At 32.0% G+C, this 22125-nt stretch overlaps 1 protein-coding gene across 1 annotated transcript in view; it reads left to right on the top strand.

Moving 5' to 3' along the window:
* Nucleotides 1-21481, top strand: part of LOC139488677 (MAM and LDL-receptor class A domain-containing protein 1-like) — a 46423-nt gene extending 24942 nt beyond the window's left edge. Inside the window, exons 6-14 of the mRNA XM_071274486.1 lie at nucleotides 2361-2702; nucleotides 6807-6947; nucleotides 8096-8443; nucleotides 10459-10599; nucleotides 13724-14065; nucleotides 14723-14995; nucleotides 17987-18046; nucleotides 20218-20293; nucleotides 20803-21481. Of these exons, the coding sequence (XP_071130587.1) occupies nucleotides 2361-2702; nucleotides 6807-6947; nucleotides 8096-8443; nucleotides 10459-10599; nucleotides 13724-14065; nucleotides 14723-14995; nucleotides 17987-18046; nucleotides 20218-20293; nucleotides 20803-21343 (2264 nt within the window). The 3' untranslated portion in view covers nucleotides 21344-21481. The remainder of the gene's footprint in view (nucleotides 1-2360; nucleotides 2703-6806; nucleotides 6948-8095; nucleotides 8444-10458; nucleotides 10600-13723; nucleotides 14066-14722; nucleotides 14996-17986; nucleotides 18047-20217; nucleotides 20294-20802) is intronic.
* Nucleotides 21482-22125: the final 644 nt, after the last annotated feature.

The raw sequence follows: 22125 nt of genomic DNA, 5'->3' as shown, positions 1-22125 counted from the left end.
GTTTTGTTCCACTCCGCTAATTTTTGCCAAAATTAAGGGTTTACAACTTTGAAAATTGTTGAAAATCACAGTTTTATGAACTTTTTTCTCTACGCCTCCAGATTTTGAGCTGATTTTTGATATGTGAGACTACCATCATGTTGGTGTCCACATGTGTTATTGAAATTGCAGATTTTTCAACTTTTTGAGACGGGGCCATTCGTGTCGCTTTGACACATCTAGTTGGTTCTGTTTGTTTTCAAACATTTCTTAAGAGCAAAAAGAATTAAACCAATCTTCAGATAAGAGACAACCATGAACAGCAGTATTTACGACGACAATCATCTATTTCAAAACTTGAATGTTTACATGTGTAACAAAATGAACCATGTCAATTGCAGCATGAATGTGATAAAGTGAAATCAATGTCAAGTTCAGTTCAAAATTCTGAAGCGTAGGACAACTCGTACACTTCTGTTTCAAATTGGACAATGTTTTGTTATTTGTTTTTACTGTTGAAAGTAGTTGTTATGGTAAAATAGATAATTTTTTATTCACTTTGAGCGATTAATTATTGTTGACTATTCGAAATTCTTTTTTGCAAACCCGTCTGCAGCTGAATGTGTGATTTTAATTTTAATACGCGGGCCTCAATGGATTTGAAATCGAAAATAAATGCAAAAAATGTGAGTTTTGTGTCTTTAAAAGCACATACAATATACAGAATTAATTGTAGGATAAAGACAATAACTGGTTATGGTCTTTAAGTATCAGCTGTATTAGACCTTTTCAACAACTCTCGACGCCTACAGTTGAGAACGACTATGACAGGTAAAATGTGAGGGGTCGTCTCAAAAATTAAAGATCATTATTGATTTTATTGCTTTCATTGACAATGATACAACTAACGGCCTACAGCGTCCAAGTAACATGTTTTTTTTCTAATTTATTTAAAAGAAAATGATGGACTTTAAGTCACATTTCATCTTTTTAGACGTTGAGCTTCTAGCTGTCCTGGTGGAATTGGGAAAAATGAAAAGAACAAAGCATGTTTTATTGTTGTGGATATTTAATTAAACAATGTTTTATGTCTGTTGACAAGGGCGGCACATGTTTCCACAATGTCTGTTAGTTTTGGCATTGGGTGCCTCCATAATGTACTCAATACTTTGGATATTTTCAATTCACCAATTTGGTATTCCACTTCAGTTCTGTATTCATCAATCACGCGTTAAAGTTTTCTGCTCTTTCTCTTGTTCTGGCTTACGATTAATTTGAAGTGTTTGAAATATAAATTTAATTCCATTGGCAGGTATGTACCAAAAAAATGCACTGCTTAAATGTTGTAACATTGAGAGGTGAAGTCAATTATATTATTTTCAAAATTCATCAAGGAAAAACATCAATTCTAACAAGATATCTTGAAGCGCAGAAGTCCGTCGCTGATAAAAAAAAAAATGAGATGTGATATTCGACCTTAAAAATCATTAAATCAATATGATTATCCCTCCAAAATTGAATATGTACGTCGACTAAGGTGAAGATTGCTTAAAACATCAAGTTGGTCGTGTTCACAAGTGTGATACGGCCAGTAATTATTATTTTCGTAAATTATGAAAAATTCATAAAACTTTTTTCACCAACAAATTAATCGTTATTGGCATGCGGCAAACTCATAAAATTAAAGGGATGCAGAATGATTGCAGTATCTTCTAATCAATCTAACATGAAATGTCGTGTAAATACATACAAAATAAGAAGATTATACGACAGAGACGTATATTTATTTATTTATTTGGTTCTTATATATTCTGAAGCTATATAATCAAGACAGTATATAACCGCCAATCCAATATGTTACGCAATGATAATCATGATGGTTTTTGTCTTTGATACGACCCATCCATTTTACCTGTAAACTGTAGGTGTCATTAGTCGGTTTCGAGAGATGTTGAAAAGGTCTAATATTTGTACACGGCTCGAAACAGGAGTAATAGCTCGATAAAGCTCGCATTACACCTGTTTCTTAAACTCGTACAAATACAGCTGATATTTAAAGACATGAAACAGTCAGTGTCTATATAATATGGGGTATTCTAAGTGCATCATCGGTTTCGTTACACAAATCTTACGACTGGCATAGTTTAATCTGTTTGTGCACCATCGTCCGTTCAAGGCGATCCGATTCATATTACGCATTTTTGTGCGTGCCTACATACACACAATACCGGTACTGTAAAACAGAACTATATAATTTGTATAACACCTATCTAAAACGGGAACGGGAATAATTTCCACGAACTGTTTACTGCTACCTTATCATCATGATTTCTGTCTTTTTTTATTTTTAATCCTTTTAATTTTGTTTTAATGACCAACAGCTACCGGACATTACATATACCTTGAGGCGTCATCAAAAGACATAGGGACAAAATCAAATTTAACAAGTGATACTGTTTACCCTAATGGGGATGCTTGTTTCACATTCTGGTACTATTTATATGGAGAGGGCATGGGAACGTTGAATGTTTACTTGGAGTCAGAAGAGGTATTGACAACTGCGTGGTCTATATCTGGAAATCGCAATAAAGAATGGTGGTTTACTTCTTTCGACATTTCAAGATCCAAACCATATAGAATTATGTTTGAAGGTATACGAGGAAATACTTCAAAAAGTGACATAGCATTGGATGACATTATACTCCTCCCTGGATCATGTGGAGGTAAGGTACATGCATTTAATAGTTAATTGTGGTACGGTATTATTACAAAACAAAAATGGTTGAAAGTGAAACCCTTTCTGTTTTCCTTAATGCATTCTTATTCGCAATATGATACCATGAACTGAATAAAAAAAAATCCTTTATTAAAGGTGTTGTAACCACATTTTCCTTATTTAAACATTCGACATATTTATTTTCAATAGCTTTATCAAAGTACTTCTTATCTACATCTGTGTCCTTTGCTCACATTTTATTTTTTGAATCACTGCAAGATATTAAAAAAGGGTTTCCTTATGTCTAATTAATGTTCCTTGAAATGTAAAAAAAGTCGAGATAATTATGCCTCTATGTAAGAAAATGATCACCATATATATATATATAGCATAACGTTTTGGACAATATATGTTATAAACAATTATCTGTAAATATCGTACATCATCATAAAATTTTGTATTATAATAACTTGCATTGTGATCAACTATAATCATTTCAAAATGATACCACAGGGATATATATACGTTTACTTTTCTACATTGGCTAGAGGTATAGAAGGAGGGTTGAGATCTCATAAACATGTCCCAAGTCAGGAGCCTCTACCCTTTGTTAGTCTTGTATTAATTTTAATTTTAGTTTCTTGTGTACATTATCACTGAACTAAGTTATATATTTGTGTAGGGGCGAACTGAAGGACGCCTCCAGGTGCGTGAATTTCTCGCTGCATTGAAGACCTGTTTGTGACCTCCTGCTGTTGGCTGTTTTATGGTCGGGTTGTTGTCTGTTTGACATTCCCAATTTCCATTCTCAATTTTATTAATTTATTAATGAAAGACGAACGGACAAAGCCGTTATACTGCCAGTGGGTTGATCTTGGCCGATTGGCATTACCTTTAATTAACTGCCAATGAGCCGATCCGGCCGATTGACGCAACAGCTAAAAGGCCGATTGGGCCGATTTAGTTGTTCTAAAACTGCCAATGGGTCGATAAAGCCGATGGTTAAGTCATTGTTACCGTTGACGGTCAACGAAATACAGTCTTTAGGGGATGACCATTTAAAATTGTGAGGTTGGGACTGCGAATGGGGGTATAAGGATAGTGTAAAAAGAATATTATGGCCTGATGAATAATAAAGACCAAATCGTTGGGAAAATGAACATTTTGTCCAACAAAATCAATGACAATAAAGGAAATAATTATAAATGAAAACAATTTGTACTAGCAAACATTGAAAACAAAATATCAATCCGGAAAACTGTCTCCCTCCTCCTCAGAAGATTGATTAATCGGCCCTATGAATAATTAACAAAAATGCGCTTGGAAAGGCACCAAATAGAATGAGCACCACGTTCTGATAAAAGAGCATGTCCTGAAATCGTTTTGATTTGTTAATGTTTCTGACTATTCAAGAAAAGTCCCGAGACAGTAACGGACATTTTGTAAAATATATTAAAGGAAATAACAGAACAATCTCATAGATGCATTGATAAAATTTTTTGCTAATCAGTTTACCTTTAAAGATGTCAACATATACATGTAGCTAGTGCAAACATACATACATAGTAATATCATGCCGATAAGACAACTGTATGTACAATTATATGATGCTTACTGGTATTTCAATCCGTCCGGAGTCCGTTCATTCGAGTTTAAGTCACACGAAATTACCGGACTCGATTTATACATACAAGCCAAAATTTTGGCAAATTCAAGAGCCACACAAATATAATATTTAACCAGTTTGTAACTTTGCATACAATCTTCTAAACATGATTAAATTCAAGTATTATCGATCAAATGGTTCCATACGTGTTTTTCATTTTTTTTTTCAAATCTGCATGCAGTGTTAATTTTTTACCCGACGAAATTAACAAAAATTAAGTTACCGAAAAAAAGTAAAACTTAAAAAGTTTTCTCAGTTGTATGAGTTATAATAAGTTTACATATATAATATATGTAAAATAGTTGCCTATAGGTAAAATTGACACCATGTTTTTGGTCGAAATTTTTTTAAACTACCAATCTCATTCATTCGAAATTACATGTTTTAATTAGCGGATTCAAAAATCTTTCCAAAACACCAGTACTGCCTACCTTTTGTTGTGATTGCACTGTATAGTCATGTCCTTCACATTGTCCAAGATTATTTTTTAATTGTGAATTTGCCATCATGATTTCTATGAGGATCCTTTATTTGCATAACATTCGTTACTCTCAAAAGGGCTGCATTCGTTTGCATGATTATTATTCCCTCCGAACGTGTCCCTATTTATAAAAAAAATCATAAATAAATTTACCTGATAATGTATACTTTTTTAAGACAAAGAATGCGTAATTTGACAATATTTCGTTGATTTATTTTTTAAATTAAATGCAACATTCAGCACTGCGTTCTTTTTTCGTGATGCACAGTTTTAAAAAGAACAGAAAGCAACAGTTCCCTTAGAAAAACCACAGATTCGGCAAAAACAAAAACAACACTGACTATCCAAGTAAATGGAGTTCGAGTCGAACTTACCTTCAAGCAAGATATTTCAGATGTTTTTGAAAATTAGTACGCATTTATTAAGTAATTGGAATCATCTGAATTTAAAAAAAAATAATAGATTCTATACCCCCAAGTTTATGTCGATTACGTGAAAAGGATATATAAATATACAGACTGAAGTAAAACGCGTAAGAGAATATGTTTTTCCCACTTTGTATTGACATTTTTTGAAAATCGGTCCACAGAATTCTATTGAAAAATGATATTCTGTTGCTGTAAACATTTTCATTTTAACGATAGGAATATATTTTTTAGGGGTCACTGGATCTTCCTCATTTATGTAGGAGTAATAGAAATTTACGATGTTACAATTATTACTTGTTTAACCTTTTCCACGGTACGAAAGTGAGACGGATTATTTTTTAATAAACTGAACAAAAGGAATCCGTTGACAGCAACAAAATATCATTTTTCAATGGAATGCTATATTGTGAGTAAGTTGTTACAGACATACCTAATTTGTTACCTTTCAGTACTAGTTTTAACCTAATAACATTCGGCCATCATTGCTCCACAAGTGTTTTTTTTTTTAATTAGGTCTTTCCACCTTTCCGTGGAAAGACCTATTGCTTTTGTTCTGATTATTATTATCATAATTATTTTTTTTTTCTTCCGCCTAATTTTTTTCTTGCTTAGTTTCGTTGTTTCAAAAGATGTCGCTTCTTAGATATTTGGAATATGATATCGTATAGTTTATACGCTTTAAAAGTGACAACCGTGTAATTAAATACTTTTTGCGTTGTAAGACTTATCTTCCCAAACACTGTTTTTCTTGTGGCCACTACTTCTTCGCAACCGTAAAAGATTACGACAAATTTATTTTACCAAATTGCTCGTTACATCTTCAGGATTAGGAGTTTAGTTTTGACCGAAGCTATCCGGAGACTCCATATAAGAGTTATTCCCCCTTATGTATTTGATATAAGTTATTTGCATTTCTAACTGGTAAACCATAAGTGATAGAGACCTAGGGTCTTTTGATTTGAGATCCTTGGTCCAAAAATTAAAACTAGGTCAAGGTCAAAGGTCAAGATCATATTCTAAATTTTTATTTTGGCTTATTTTTTCTTATTTCCTAAACCTTATAACATATCAACATCTTATTTTCACTAAATTGTTAGTTACGACATGCCGTTACTTATAAATTTTGGTTGAAAGGGTGCGTAAACAATAAATAGGAGTTTTCGCCCATCTTATATTTAGAATTATGCGTAAAGTGATATAACTCATTAACCATACATAATAAAGACCTAGGGTCTTTTGATTTGAGATCCTTGGTTTATGCCCTTGAAATTAAGGTCAAGGTCATAGGTAATTTGCACGTTTTAGATTTTGACCTTTGCTTTGAATTCGTATTTATACATTATAAAGCCATAGGAACTGACATTTTAAATTGATTTTTAATATTTTGATAATAAAATAGATCTCTACTCGTGGAAAGACCTTCAATTGTTCTTTGAACAATTGGTTTTTAGTTATATTATTTTTATTTGATTCCAAATCGTTTTTATTGTACAATGTGCACTCAATGTTTGTATCACATATTTATTCTTACTCCAGATTCCGTACTCAATTGTAACTTTGAAGCAGAAAACTGCGGATGGAAAAATTCTATACCATCTGATTATGCTTGGAAAGTTATCGCTGGCAAGACTCGTTCTAAATATACAGGACCGAGTGCTGATCATACTAGTGGATCACGTTAGTATTCCATAGTACTTAGTAAATATAGTAATTACCAAATAATGGGAGACTTTGTACAGTATGAAGTCCTTCAATGCCTTATAACAAGATACTAATACATGTACTTGTATACATTACTATACAGTTTAGGTTTATCTCAATGTTGGAGGCCGTACGTTTGCCTATTATTGCTAACATTCCCTTCATTTAAAACTATGGTTGATAATCGTCGCATTGGTAATAATAAAGTTTTCATATTTTTCTTTGTGTTCTCATCTGTTTATTTGTGTAATTCTATACCTGTCCTATTTTATTATTTTACACTTCATGTTTACACATCATAAAATTATAATGAAAATATGCCATAACATACGTGTGCGTACTGTAAGACACGTCTGTATCTTGTCTTATCTTATCTTAAATTTCAAAACATAGGCATGCATATTTGAAGAACATTGGATATCTGAGATACTTGGAATAATGATATTTTGGCAAAAAAGTAAAGCTGAATTCAATAGTTATGACTAATATATAGTTTTTATATTAAGGGTACTCAGAAACAATATATTTCTAGAGAGATAAATGTTGAAATATGTTGTATGTAAACAAATATGGATTTCAAAAAAGCCTGTCGGAACACAAGACAAGGATTTCAACAACTACGCATCCCGGTGTATTACTCAATAATAAGCAAAACTCTTCCCGTATAGTATATTGTAATGTAAAATCAAGTGAATAGTTTTGTCCTACAATGTACACTTACCTCAGAAAATTAGACCAATTTCCAAAACCTGAACTTGAAATTCCAAAACAAGCTCTGCTATATTCTTTCTCTACGAACTTATGTTATCAGACACCTTTCATTTCTTCTTTCACTGGTAATAAAATGCACGCATAATTACATTATATGTTAAGGATACATGTTTTAATGGAACAAACATAAACCACAATCCCTTACTGATCATAGAGTTGTACATAATTATGTACAATGGAATTGAGAATGGAAATGGGAAATGTGTCAAAGAGACAACAACCTGACCATGGAACAGACAACAGCAGAAGGTCACCAACAGGTCTTCATTGCAGCGAGAAATTCCCGCACCCGGAGGCCTTATAAAGAACGATAAGCGCATGTTATTTTGTCTCAATATTTATTTTCTTTAAAGTGGGAGGACGTTACGCATACCTTGAAGGATCAGGCCGAAATAAAGGGGAAAAATCACATTTAAGAAGTATGACAGTTCTCCTTAATGGTGATGCTTGTTTTACATTTTGGTACCATATGTATGGAAGTGGAATAGGAGCATTGAGTGTTTACTTGGTAATGGGAAATACAACGAGAAAACTATGGGAAAATTCAGGAAATCAACAAAACGTATGGCGATTTGGTTACGTAGATATAACTGTTGCAGAACCATTCATGGTCATTTTCGAAGGAATTCGAGGCGAAACTTCTAAGAGTGACATAGCATTAGATGATATGTCATTGCTTTCAAAGTCTTGCAAGGAAAGAGGTATATTGTCGTTTTAATTCTCAGATTTAATATTGAGACAAATACCTTTGTTTTAAACGAAGTTTACCATGTTTACAGTGAATTTAAATGTTATTATGTAAGGAATTAGATAATAGAGAAAAAATATGATGATATGTATTCAAGATATAACATAGTTAGTGTCGCACAAGTACTTATCTCCTTCTCATATGTTTTTTTTTTAATTTGATAACGCATTGTAAGATAGGATTGCAATTTGGAGTTCATACAATATCCTTTGTGTTGATTTTTAAGATGTTTAATTTGCATCTTTAATCTATTTATTATCGATTTATAAGATTTAAACATCAGTAAACTACGTGTACTCTTTCATAAATTTATACTGGTTTAGTACAAATTGACATGCACTAAAATAGAAAAAAAAGTTTTCAGCATTTAATTTGCAAAAAACAGTTATTATAAACACGGTGTGAAGATAACGTGTATGATCCTATATTTTCACTAAAACTCGATAGTTTTTATTACGTTATTTCAAAAATTACAATAAAATGATGTGTGACATCTATCTCGACTTCATCAATATTATAAAAAAAAACCTGCAAAAACTTAATGTTCCTATCAAAATGCAATGCCCATGAAATGTATTTCGATATCGAAGTCGCAGTTTTCAGTAAAGAAAAAGATCGCCACATTTTTATCTTCTAATCCTTTTTTTTATATTTAATTGACTTAAGGATGTACATAGGTGAGGTTTTCGGAAATTGTGTCCGATATTAAGATTCCTTGGTGTTTTTCCATACTATACAAAGTAAAACAGTTCGCCCCATAACACCCGTTTATCTTTTCATATAAGATTTAAAAGCTCTTTACAGCTTATTCGACACAATTTAAGCAGATTCTTGATTTCTTGATTTTCTTTCTTTTGATTTGAGACCCAAATAATACTAATGCAAATATAACTAAAGGTTAAAGTCAGAGTAAGCCTTTACCCGCCCTATTTTAAAATTCAAATATATCGAAAAGAAGCAATATGTTTGCAAAAGTATTATTTATTCTAAATAATAACGAACGATGTTCTTAAACAAGGCAGAAAGCTCTAGCCGTATTGGGCACAACTTTTTTGAACCTTTAGTCCTCAGTGCTCTTCAACTTCGTACTTGTTTTGGCTTTCGAACTTTTGTCATCTGAGCGTCACTGATTAGTCTTGTGTGAACAAAGCGCACGTTTGGCGTATTACATTTTAGACCTGGTACCTTTTGTTAGCTATTATTCGTGTGTTTTTCTGTCTTATATGTTTTCCCATTTATTCGTATTGTAGTCCTGTCATGTCATGTTGTAATTCTAATGTTATATTTAACATTGCAATAAAAGCGGGAGGTTTGGCATGCCACATAACCAGGTTCAACCCACCATTTTCCCCTTATAAAATGTCCTGTACCAAGTCAGGATGATGGCCATTGTTGTATTATAGTTCGTTTCTGTGTGTGTTACATTTTTATGTTGTGTCGTTGTTCTCCTAGGCCTCTTATATTTGAAGCCTTTTCCTAAGTTTTAGTTTGTAAACCGGATTTGTTTTTTTCTCAATCGATTTATGAGTTTCGAACAGCGGTATACTTCTGTTATTTTATTTACCTTTATCTAGCTTTATTTTGATCCTTATCTAATACTCCTCCGGTTTATAGTATCAATTTCAAGTTCCTGATATATCGTTCGTGTTGTTTATTCTTTAGTTTTCTATGTTGTGTCATGTGTGCTGTTGTTTGTTTGTCTTTTTTATCTTTAGCCATGGCTTTGTCAGTTTATTTTAGATTTATGAGTTTGACTGTCCCTTTGGTATCTTTCGTCCCTCTTTTATCTAATTTCACCTAAGTAAATTCTTAAGTGCCTGATATCTACAATTTACAACATATACGAAAGAAAGATAAAGAATATCAAACTGTATAGAAAGAAATTTTATATATAAATCATATGTTATTTTGAATTACTCCATCGTTTATCTTTTTAAAAAAAGATTCAATTCAGTATTAATGTTACAGGTTTTATCCTGGATTGTAACTTTGAAACAGGAAAACACAACTGGTCATCGGATCTTACAAAGTCGTATATGTGGTCAATTGCTACAGGGAAAACGAAATCACCCGACACTGGCCCAAAAACTGATCACACGACTGAATTGTGTAAGTGTTAACATAAATCAAACAGCAACCAACATTATCGCTAAATAGTGCTTTATACATTTTATACACTGGATATTCTAGCCAATTGTTGTTTTTCAAATGTTTCACAACTGTTTGTAAAATGTTCATGCCACCTTGGTAATTTCATGATTTTATGGGAGAGACAGAATCAGAATCATCAGCATTTTCGGTTGAAGTATCTTAATTGATGCATATTAGAGCTTTATTACAATTTGTCGAAAGGTGTATACGTTTGACATATCATACGTAAGATCCGTTAGAGTAATCTCTAATTTGACTCTTTTCAAATATGCCATATCAATGTTAGCATATCAAGGCTTTCATGGGACTCAGATTGCGTTTAGTCAAAATGTTTGCCTTACAAGAAACATGACGTTGCACGCAACGAACCAGGCCCAGCTTGTTTTTAAAACAATACATGAGAAAATTGTATTGAACCTTCCTCCACTCCCCTTTTTTATCTACCATAGAAGAATGAAAAAAAGTCTTACATTATTAAACCTCAAATAACATCAAGGCAAATATATTGCTCCCTTAAAAAACAACCCACTACAACAATGACTTCCCTAATTCCATTTTGGACCCCCACCCCATCCCCAAAATAACTAAGGTGATAAAATGACTAAATGATATGAGTTTGGTTGATAATCTCTTTTTGAGATTCTCCGCCCTTGTGTCTGCATTGTGCAATACCTTTGTGACCTTGTGTTGAGTACAATCATCTTAGTTTTCGAGCTTACACGTGGAATATTTCAGCATATTTTTTCTTTCAAGCGTACTAACTATTAAACCATCAGTATGGAAATTCAGAATATATGTAGTGCAAGATTGTTCACGCATTTTCATGAGGATTTATCCGGATCGATTATCTAAATCGATCTGTTTTTTGCATGCTTACTTTTTCAGTTTTGAGCATAATTACAAAATGTTCATCATCAACTATCCTGAATTTTAGAATGCCGAATATTCATTTCCCTTCTGTCTGGTGTAAAATTATTTATTTAAAGTTCTTAACAGGCCAGGTTATTCATTTTCAAAATCCTCATGGTATCGCCTCACCCCAATACGTTCCCCCCATAACCCCCAAAAGCAAATAATCGTCCCCGAAAGGTCAACTTGAACTCTATTGTAATTGATAGTGATGAACATCCAGGTTGCACATTGTAAATACAGCTGTTTCTCAAACCACGCCTCTTTTGGGGAGATTTAGAATATTCATAGAAAATTAATTTTGTTTACATACTGTTTCCCAGTTATGATCTTTGTGTTCCATCTCATAGGGACATAACTAGGAAATGTTACCAGTAAATAAACATGTGCAATTTGTTTATATTGAAATCTATGGTAACCTTTTATACGAGGTAGGGGTAGTTAAGAAAATTAGTGTTATTAAAAACTGTAAAAAGTTCAGGGCATGTAAACGTTGAAAATATGCCGCACAGCACTATATTTTGACCTTTAAAAAACAAATGTAGTGCATATGAAATTTCAATCCTAGGATAAGATTTTAGTCAAAACTTCATAGTAAAAGTGGTACAGTTTTAGCCGCAAAAGGAGGTCCTATGGGAAATTGCATTGTCAATATTTACAGAAATGCAACCTCTATCGCTTTAATTGCCTGATGGAAAAGGTGCTTGCATTTCTTATAACTTTCCGAATGACATTGACAATAGCAAATGATAGGGGGAACTACCAGAACTGCAAGGTCGAATTATAATGGGATCTTTTGTCTTGACATTGACACGGATGAACAACTTCAATGTCTTCATGATCTCCGAGTTTAAAATTTTATAGAGTGTTGCGATATCATCTTCACTTTTGTTAAAAATTCCTTACTTCATTAACATACTCTCTGTGTATTCTTTCGTCGATAATCTATGGTTACGCGCATGAATTGCACTATTATAAGGAATCAATAGCAGATGAGTGCTATTGACTGTAAACTTTCTGTAGTGGTGTTATAACGAACAATGACTCAAATTGGCATAATATTACAAAATTCTTTGTTTTTGTTACTATACGGTTTAATATGTACTTCATTTGTTTATTTTCATTTACAAAATAGGAATGATTTAGAATAAGCAGAAATTTAATGTAAAATGGAACTAAATACAGACGAAACAAGTCCAACATACTAATTTCCAAGGCTTCAGAAGTCAAGTTAGAACAAAACAATTTCAAAAAGTCAAAATATAAAACGTTTTGAATCATAACAACAGAAAAAGTTTAAATGTAGAACCACTTAATGACAATGTTTGCCTCATTTTAGTTGTCATCATAGTTTTATTAAGACATAAATGCCTCTTTTTGGAATTTTATTGGGGTTGTCAAAGTGTTAATCGAAGCATATTTTGTATGAAACAATGACAATTGTTATCTTATAGTTCGTTTCTGTGTGTGTCGACTGTCGTTTACTTTTTGTTGCACTTCAGTGTTTCTGTTGTTTCGTTCTTTTCTTCTCATACATGTTATAGTTGATGTGTTTACCTAGGATGTTTTTTTTATTGCAATCTGGATTTGTTTTCTCTCAATCGATTTTTGACTTTCGAACAGCGGTATGCATGGTATACTACTGTTGTCTTTATTTACACCACAATACAATAAACTGAAAGAACCTTCATTTCTAATAATAACATTCTTATGATAAGAAGACCATGACAAACTTAGGTTTTCTTTATTTATCTGTGCTTTGTTTTTTACGGAAGTACGTGAATCACAAATGTAACATTCATGTTAATGTAATGTTTTTAAAGCTTGTTAGCCAATCAAATTAACGGATTCTCGTGAAATATACATGTAAAGTAATTATTACAATGATGTAATGCATGACCTAGATTTACGATTAAAATATTTCGCTTCAATCATTCCAATGCAAAATAAAACAAACAAACGCTGGCTTTAAAGCAAATAATAGCCATATGAGCCACTGACATTTAAAAAAAGAAATAATAAAATGTTATCATATGTTACTGAACAAAACAATAAAACACAATTAAAAAAAAAAGAACAAACAAAGATCTCATACAAGAATCATCTTTAAAGAAGAAAGTTCGTCATTGTCATTGTAAATTATTATTTATTGTATTTTTTTATGTTCTACAAGCTAATGGGCATTACATATACCTTGAGGGTACAGCAATACCAAGCGGGACGAAATCAGAGTTAACCAGCACTACTGTCAACCTGAATGGAACATTTTGTTTTACCTTCTGGTACCATATGTACGGAAAAGCCATGGGGACATTAAACGTTTACATAAAGTCAGGAAACACGACAATAAAATATTGGTCACAATCAGGAAACCAAGGCAAGAATTGGAAGTTAGCTAATTTTGACATTCTCATTTTAGACCCGTTCAATATAATTTTTGAAGGAATTCGTGGAGATAATTATACAAGTGATATAGCATTAGATGATATTCTTTTACTTCAGAGTTCATGTTCAGGTAAATAAGCTGCATGAAATATGTATTCCAGAACAAAATAATACATTATTTTACATTGTATTAATCATAATTCATTGAACAAAAAATCAAACCTTTTTTTAATCTTTGCACTTTTGCATATCCTATTAAAGAAAATGTTTAAAACAAAAATCCTAAAAATGTTCTGATCGTTCGGGAACTTTCTAACATAGGGTTATGTCATTCTACATTCCGGGTGCCACATGTGGAGCAGGATCTGCTTACCCTTCCGGAGCACCTGAGATCACCTCTAGTTTTTGGAGGGGTTCGTGTTGTTTATTCTTTAGTTTTCTATGTTGTGTCATGTGTACTATTGTTTTTCTGTTTGTATTTTTCATTTTTAGCCATGGCGTTGTCAGTTTGTTTTAGATTTATGAGTTTGACTATCCCTTTGGTATCTTCCGTCCCTCTTCCATTTGGATGATATAACTCTGCGAATATTTGTGAAACATAAGCTTTCAACTTTCAGGGTTAGCACTTTCCTTTTACAGTGAGCTTCGGATGAACCAATGCATGTTGTAATCACTGCGTAAAGTGGATGAACGAGAAATCCACCTCCACCTCCTCCTCCTCCTCTTCCTATTCATCATCATTATCATTTATATGTTAAACCCTTGCATTGAAGTGATTTTTTTATAGGTTCGATCAATTATTCACAGTCTTGTCTGGAGACGACAGAGTCCATCTCACTTCCTGAATGCTCGAAACACTATCTACAACTTAACAATTTAGTTTTTGATAGAGGGTTTGACAACTGTTCAGCAGAATACCAAGTTGCCCAAAGACAAATCAAAACTTTATGTGACGACATTGAAACTTCAGACATATGTACCTTTAATCTTTCTGAAGTAATTAAGAAAGAACCAAGATGTTTTCAATTAAACAGGCTTTTAATTGAATATACGTGTGAAGGTAATGTTTAAACTATGAACGATAATGCATTTCTGTTAACTTGGTATTATGTTGATATTTACATGTAAGACGAATAATACTTTGCGGAATTTAGAAATGGTAAATTTATCGATCCTTTAAATAAACTTATTCTAAAAGGTTACCAATTCAACACTGTAATTAGATCATTGGATGTTGTTTTCATTTGCATTAATATAGATTTTGTTTTCAGTAAATGAAAAGCTAACTAAATGTAATTATTATTTTTAGATTGTGATGTTCCTTTGGCACCATCTTACCGTTTTTATATTAAACAGCTCGTTCGCAATGCCGTGTTTGTTGTGACGATTTTGATTTTAACGAACGTAATATTTGTATTACTGGTAAATTATTAAATCAGGGATATAGTTACCATAAATTACTTAAAACCTTTACTATAGATATAAAAATTTGGTTTTGAAGTTTGGTTGCACCTGTAGAAAACCTATTACCAATTTAACACTGTAATACGATCATTGAATATTGTTTTTATTGGTATACATATTGATTTTGTTATCAGTAAATTAAAAGCAAACTAAATATTACTAGTATGATATATACATATACACATTCAGGCATCTACAATCTGTCAATACCTGTATCTTGGCATTGCACAAGGTCGTGTTTTTCTCTGACTGTTTATGACGTCTTTACACTAAATCCATTGGATGTTGATGTGAACGGATTGATAATTTAGTCTTAGATGCAGGAGTTTTTCATTAGTTGTTAGTGGCTTTGAACTAGCTATCAGAAAACTGCGAGTACTCTTAGATGTTGGATGTACAAGTACTCGCCCACGTCGACTTGTATTTTTTGTCCATCTAATGAGTTAAGCCTTTTCAACTGATTTTTATAGTTCGTTCTTATGTTGTACTGTTGTACCACTGTCCCAGGTTAGGGGGAGGGTTGGGTCCCCACTAACATGTTTAAACCCGCCACATTATGTAATATGTATATGCCTGTCCCAAGTCAGGAGCCTGTAATTCAGTGGTTGTCTTTTGTTTATGTGTTACATATTTGTTTTTTGTTCATTTTTTGTACATAAGTAAGACCGTTAGTTTTCTCGTTTGAAACGTTTATATTGTCATTTCGGGGCCTTTTATATCTGACTATGTGGTATGAGCTTTGCTCATTGTTGAAGGCCGTACGGTGACCTAAAATTGTTAATTTCTGTGTCATTCTTGTCTCTTGTGGACAGTTGTCTCATTTGCAATCATACCACATCTTTTTTTATAAATATTATTGTTATGTACATATACACAATCATGGATCTACAATCTGTCGATACTTTTTCTTGCATTGCACAATGTCATGTTTTTATCTGACTGTTAATAACGTCATTACACTAAATCCATTGAATGTTGAATGTGTACTGGCTTGGAACTCGCTGTCAGTAACTGCGAGTTCTCTCAGAACTGTACTTATTCGGGTATTTGTTGTTGGGATATACAAGTACCCAGCCACGTCCACTCTGTTTAGTATTTGTATTTGCATCAATCTGATGAGTTAAGCCTTTTTCAACTGATTTTTATATATAAAATATATGTTGTACAGTTACACCACTGTCCCAGGTTAAAGGAGGGATTGGGATCTCGCTAACATGTTTAGCCCGGCTACATTCTGTATGTACATGTTTATGTGTCTGTCCCAAGTCAGGAGCCTGTAATTCAGTGATTGTCGTTTGTTTGTGTGTTACATATTTGTTTTTCGTTTAATTTTTGTACATACATTAGGCCGTTCGCTTATCTCGTTTGAATTTTTTTACATTGTCATTTCGGGGCCTTTTATAGCTGACTATGCGGTATTGGCTTTTCTCATTGTTGAAGGTCGTACGGTGACATATAATTGTTAATTTCTGTGTCATTTGGTCTCTTGTGGATAGTCGTCTCATTGCATTGGTAATCATACTAAATCTTTTTTTTTTTATAAAGAAAAAAAAATAGCGTCGATGCAAATTATAATCAATGCTAAAATTTAATCAATAACAAAAAGGCAAATTAATTGTTATTGAAACTTATTTTGTTACCGTCATTAGATCCTTGTACTCATACAATATATTCACAGTGAAAGATACATGTTAAAAACTAGTTACGAAGCGCATAATAACATATGATTCCTCACTGGTTGTCATTTTAATTTCGTGCAAAATGCTTGTGACAGATAAGGTACATTCAAAGTACTATTTTACAGTTAAATAAATGATTTCAAAATAAAAATTAAAAATAAAAAAAAAACATCTTCAGGGATTTGAAGTTTTCTTGAATAATCCTTTAATGTGAAAATATCAATATTAATAACATTTTTACTAATTTCTACATTTCCAACTTTGTAAATGTATTCACAAATAGATCAAGTGTTGAAAGAAGGCAACAATACATAACTTTCCATTTTCATGTTTACTTAGAATTAAAATCAAATGGATCATCTTCAAAATCTATGGCATCCTTCTAGCATTTTGAAAACTCCTGATGAAAAACATACATTCCATAACTAGCAAGTTTGAAGAGCTTTTCTCTTTCCAGATTTAAGTAAAACAACTTCTAATTTATGTATCTGATATGTAACGTTTCTATAGATGAATATATTATTGGACAATAACCTGACGATTCTTATTTTGTTCCATCCTTGAATCTATGCAATCAGTGTTTAAAACAAAACAAAAACTGTATGGAGAGGATTGCAGTTTTCAACTGCAACAAACCAGTAGAGTGGCGTTATATGACATTTCTTGACGAAAAAACATATAATTAAGTTAATAGCAAATATTGTGAATACGTTTTTACAAAATACCAATTTTTAGAACTTAAAGTCATCCATTCGAAATGTATACGTTTGCCAGTACTTGATTAATAAGCTTGATGGAAATCTGTTTTCACTTTGACCTAACCGACGTTTTCTCGAAATCAGTATATCCATGATTAATTAAACCATTTTTGTGCAAATTATAAATTTTGATACTTTTTATGATTTAAGAGAGAGTACCAAATATCGTATCAGACGATTCAAAGAAGACAAATGTTTCCCTTGATAGTGGTAAGTCTATAAAGAATCACAAAGTACATAAGCCAATACCTGATATGTAAATTTTTGATGAGTTAAGCCTTCCAATTGATATTTTATCGTGTGTTTTTCTATGTTGTGATGTTATACTATTGTTTCAGTAAAAGGGAGAAGGTTTGGTACCATTAAAACGTTTAATCCCGCTGCAAATGTTTGCACCTGACCCAAGTCAGGAATCTGATGTACAGTAGTTGTCGTTTGTTTATGTAACTTATACGTGTTTCTTGTTTCTCGGTTTTTTTGTATAGATTAGACCGTTGGTTTTCCCGTTTGAATTATTTTACACTAGTAGTTTTGGGGCCCTTTATAGCTTGTTGTTCGGCGTGAGCCAAGGCTCCGTGTTGAAGGCCGTACATTGACCTATAATCGTTTTCCTTTATAAATTTTTTTTTGAATGGAGAGTTGTCTCATTGGCACTCATACCACATCTTCCTATATCTGTTTCATTTATACAATGGCTTTATTTTTGTTTTAAACAAACTTCATTATTCTGAATGTTGGAGGTAGGTAAATATTACTTATTTTACTCTAGGTTGCACTTGGTTAATAAACCTGTTTATTTACTTCATAATTTAGCCACAATATTTAAGATATATGGTATGAGGAAATATTGTTTTGACAAGTTTTCTGAACTGACCATTAAGGCAGAAACTATGAATTTTTAAAGATAGATATTCAAATAGTAAGATAAAGACTGGAAATAAAGTAAGATTGAATACTTTATATTATCTTGAATTTTGGAATGGTTCACTGCTAAACTTACATTTATAGTATTTTGAAATACCTTCAATATGTTCTCAAAATACTTTTATAAGAACAAAATCATCTCCGATAACATCTACATAGTATAAGCTGACAAGAAGTAACTTTTGTTTTCAAATTCTTTAAAATTGAAACAGTGGCGAGGGTATAAAATGCATCGTAAAAGAAAAAAAAAAAGAATATTTGCAGTGATGTCCTTGCGACTATGAATTAGACAAAAAAAAAAAAAAAGTTTTGATTAAAAGTGTTGTTTTTCGGAGATATATAATAATCATAGTTTTGTTTATGTATTGGTTCCCAGATATGGTCTCTATGTTTTATCTCATAGAGACAAAACTTGCAAATGTTACCAGTATAGATACACATTGATAGCAGTGAAATTGAAATTATGAGGTAAACCCAAATTGAAGGGAGGGATAGCATATAATTTTAGTATAAATCAACTCTAAGTATAAGTTTGAGCAAAAATGTTGAAAATATGCCGCACAACACTATATTTTTACCATTTTAAAATATTTAGTGCATATGAACTTTCCATATTAAGATATATTAGTTTGTGAAACTTCATAACACTAGTGAAATATTCTTACCCGTAAAGGAGTTCCTGTGGGAAACTGCAGTTACTATATTTTCAGTAGTGCAACCTTTAAATAAGTCTACTTTTATAAGAGTTAATCAGAAAAAAACATTCCAAATTAATCTTGTAATACACTGATAATGTCGGATTTATTTTCTGCTTAGGATGAAATTCTGAAAAAAGAAGTAATTTTGAATTGTGTGTGCCATTTTAAATATTTTTCTACCAGCTGTTGGAATGCCCTATCGGCTGCGATGTTTGAATTTAAAATGCATTAAAGTTGGTATAATAAATATCACTTTATCTAATTACTTGTTACTGTATTCCAAACTTGAATTTTATTAGCATCTGCATCATCTCAAATCATGTATACTCAACATTTAACTGCCTATTAGAAAAATAATAGTAGGAAAACATATATCAACACACCTTACCAGGATTTATTACATATAAAAAAACAAACAAAATACCACAATAAACAACCTAAATAAAATACATAAACATGTCTGCGAGAATCTTGCAAAGCTAAATCAAAGTTATTGTAAATTGATAACATACACATATTAATTCTTCACCAAGTAAATGCATAATTAAAATGGGATATATACTAATGAGACATCAACCTTAGGAAACACAAAATCATAGCTAATTCCCAGGTTCTGTCATGTTCTCAGAGCGGTTGTTATTTGTAACAATGTTTAACTTACTAAAACATCATATCAATACACTTATTTCATTTACTTCGATCAACAATAACAATTTTATACTAAGTCTTATAAACATAAAAAATATAAATCAATTACAGGTTTAGTGATTGGTATGGTTGTAGCTGTCGTATTGTCGTTGTGTGTTGGTGTATTAATTATTTGTATCGTCAGAAGGTAATATATTTTGATTACTTAAAGGTCAAATGTTTCAGTTGAATCAAAGACTAGCCTCCTTCTATCAAATATAATTGAGCATTGTAATATGTAAATTCTGTAAAAATTCTATATTTAAAAAAAAATCTGATAAACAGTTTCCGGAGGGTTTTTATGTTTTGAAATAAAGTGATATAGCATTTGAAAATTTATAAATATTAATGATAATTATCAAAGTGGCAAAACTGTTTTTATGCCTTTATCATTAGTTATAAGACGAATACATAACATACTACTAGAAGATAGATGTAAACGACCTTTATTTTTCAAATAATAGCAGAACAAAATCAGTGTTTTGTTCATTGATAGACACTTTTAAACAAACACGTTTTGGTACGCACTTAACATGAACATCGCTTTTTTTCAATATGAGAGACCAATTGATTTAAATCATTTTAGAGTTCTTACGCAAAGGAACATCAATTTTCAGGTGCAAATATAAAACCTAATGAAATTTATTCACCTTACAGGAAAATGTTGGGCAGAAAACCTGAGACAAAACAGACTACCGATCTTGACAATAGTGATAATGGTGCCAATCAAAGTGCATCATTAACCAGTGGAACTGCTTACACAAAGAACCAAAACGTTGAAAGCACTGGAACAAACGATAACCAGTGTAACATGCAAATGAATGAAAATACGAGTTTTATAAAAGGATTAAAACAAAAGACCGACCAAACAAACAACTCTAAAGATTTGGGTATTCATGAAACACAATTTGCAGGAAATGAGTCTTATGCGCTTGCTAACCCAACAAGTTTAAGCGAAAACAAACAAAAACTGAAAACAGAACAAGATGACATTTATTGTCAATCCGAAGAAGGAACCTATGATATTTCGGGATGTAATCGTCACGAGGAGGATGATAGTAATATTTATAGTCATACCGTTGATGATGTTTATGATTCAACGACTCATAAAAGAAATGATGATGAACAAGAAGACAAATATGATCATTTCATTGGACAGAAAACAGAAGATTTATATGACATTTCAATGCAGTCATAATTTTCTTTCTATTTTAAATCTTGTTGTTATTCTTATGATTATTAATTTTTTCCAGTTGGTTTCAGCTGCTTTTTTTGCAAAACTGTTTCTTATTGTTTATGTTGTTATCAAAGCTTTGTTCTGCAAAAGATATTATTTAACTCATTTATTTATACTTATTTGTCTTTTATTGATCGAAACCCCTTAGTGCATTTAAGTGATAATTTCTAGAATAGGGATGAAAGATACCAGAGGCAACCGTCGTGTTGCTCATGTTATTACAAACCGTGTTAAGAGTCGAATTCGATAGGTCAGATTCGTGAAAAGGGAGCAGGGTTTTAGTTACGACATAAGGAACATATCCGATATAATCTGTAAAACATATCTTATAAAAAAAAAGAAGTGGTATGATTGCCAATGAGACAACTCTCCACAATAGACAAAAATGACACATAAACTAACATTTATAGGGCATGCATATATTCCAATACGGTCAACCAACTCTTGATGTCATCCGCACAATTCACTAAGGGATGAATTTCAACTTAAACATTAAGAACTCTGGGTTTAATAGATTCCTTGTGAGCAACAACCCTCTATCAGGAAAATCACGAAGGAAGTTATGTTTGAACAACACCTAAACCATTAATTTCAATGGTATTTTGATGACATATCCATGATATCCGTGCAATTCCTACGATATTGACCTAACGGTCCAATGCTTTATTTATGATGGAAAATAACAAAAATACCGAACTACAACATGTTCAAGGGAAATCCAAAATGAGCGTCCGTTTTCAAAT

Source organism: Mytilus edulis, chromosome 9 (assembly GCF_963676685.1).
Source record: "Mytilus edulis chromosome 9, xbMytEdul2.2, whole genome shotgun sequence".
Taxonomy (NCBI): Eukaryota; Metazoa; Mollusca; class Bivalvia; order Mytilida; family Mytilidae; genus Mytilus; species Mytilus edulis.
The sequence above is the reverse complement of the archived record's forward strand: the minus strand, read 5'-3'. Positions and strand labels throughout refer to the sequence as shown.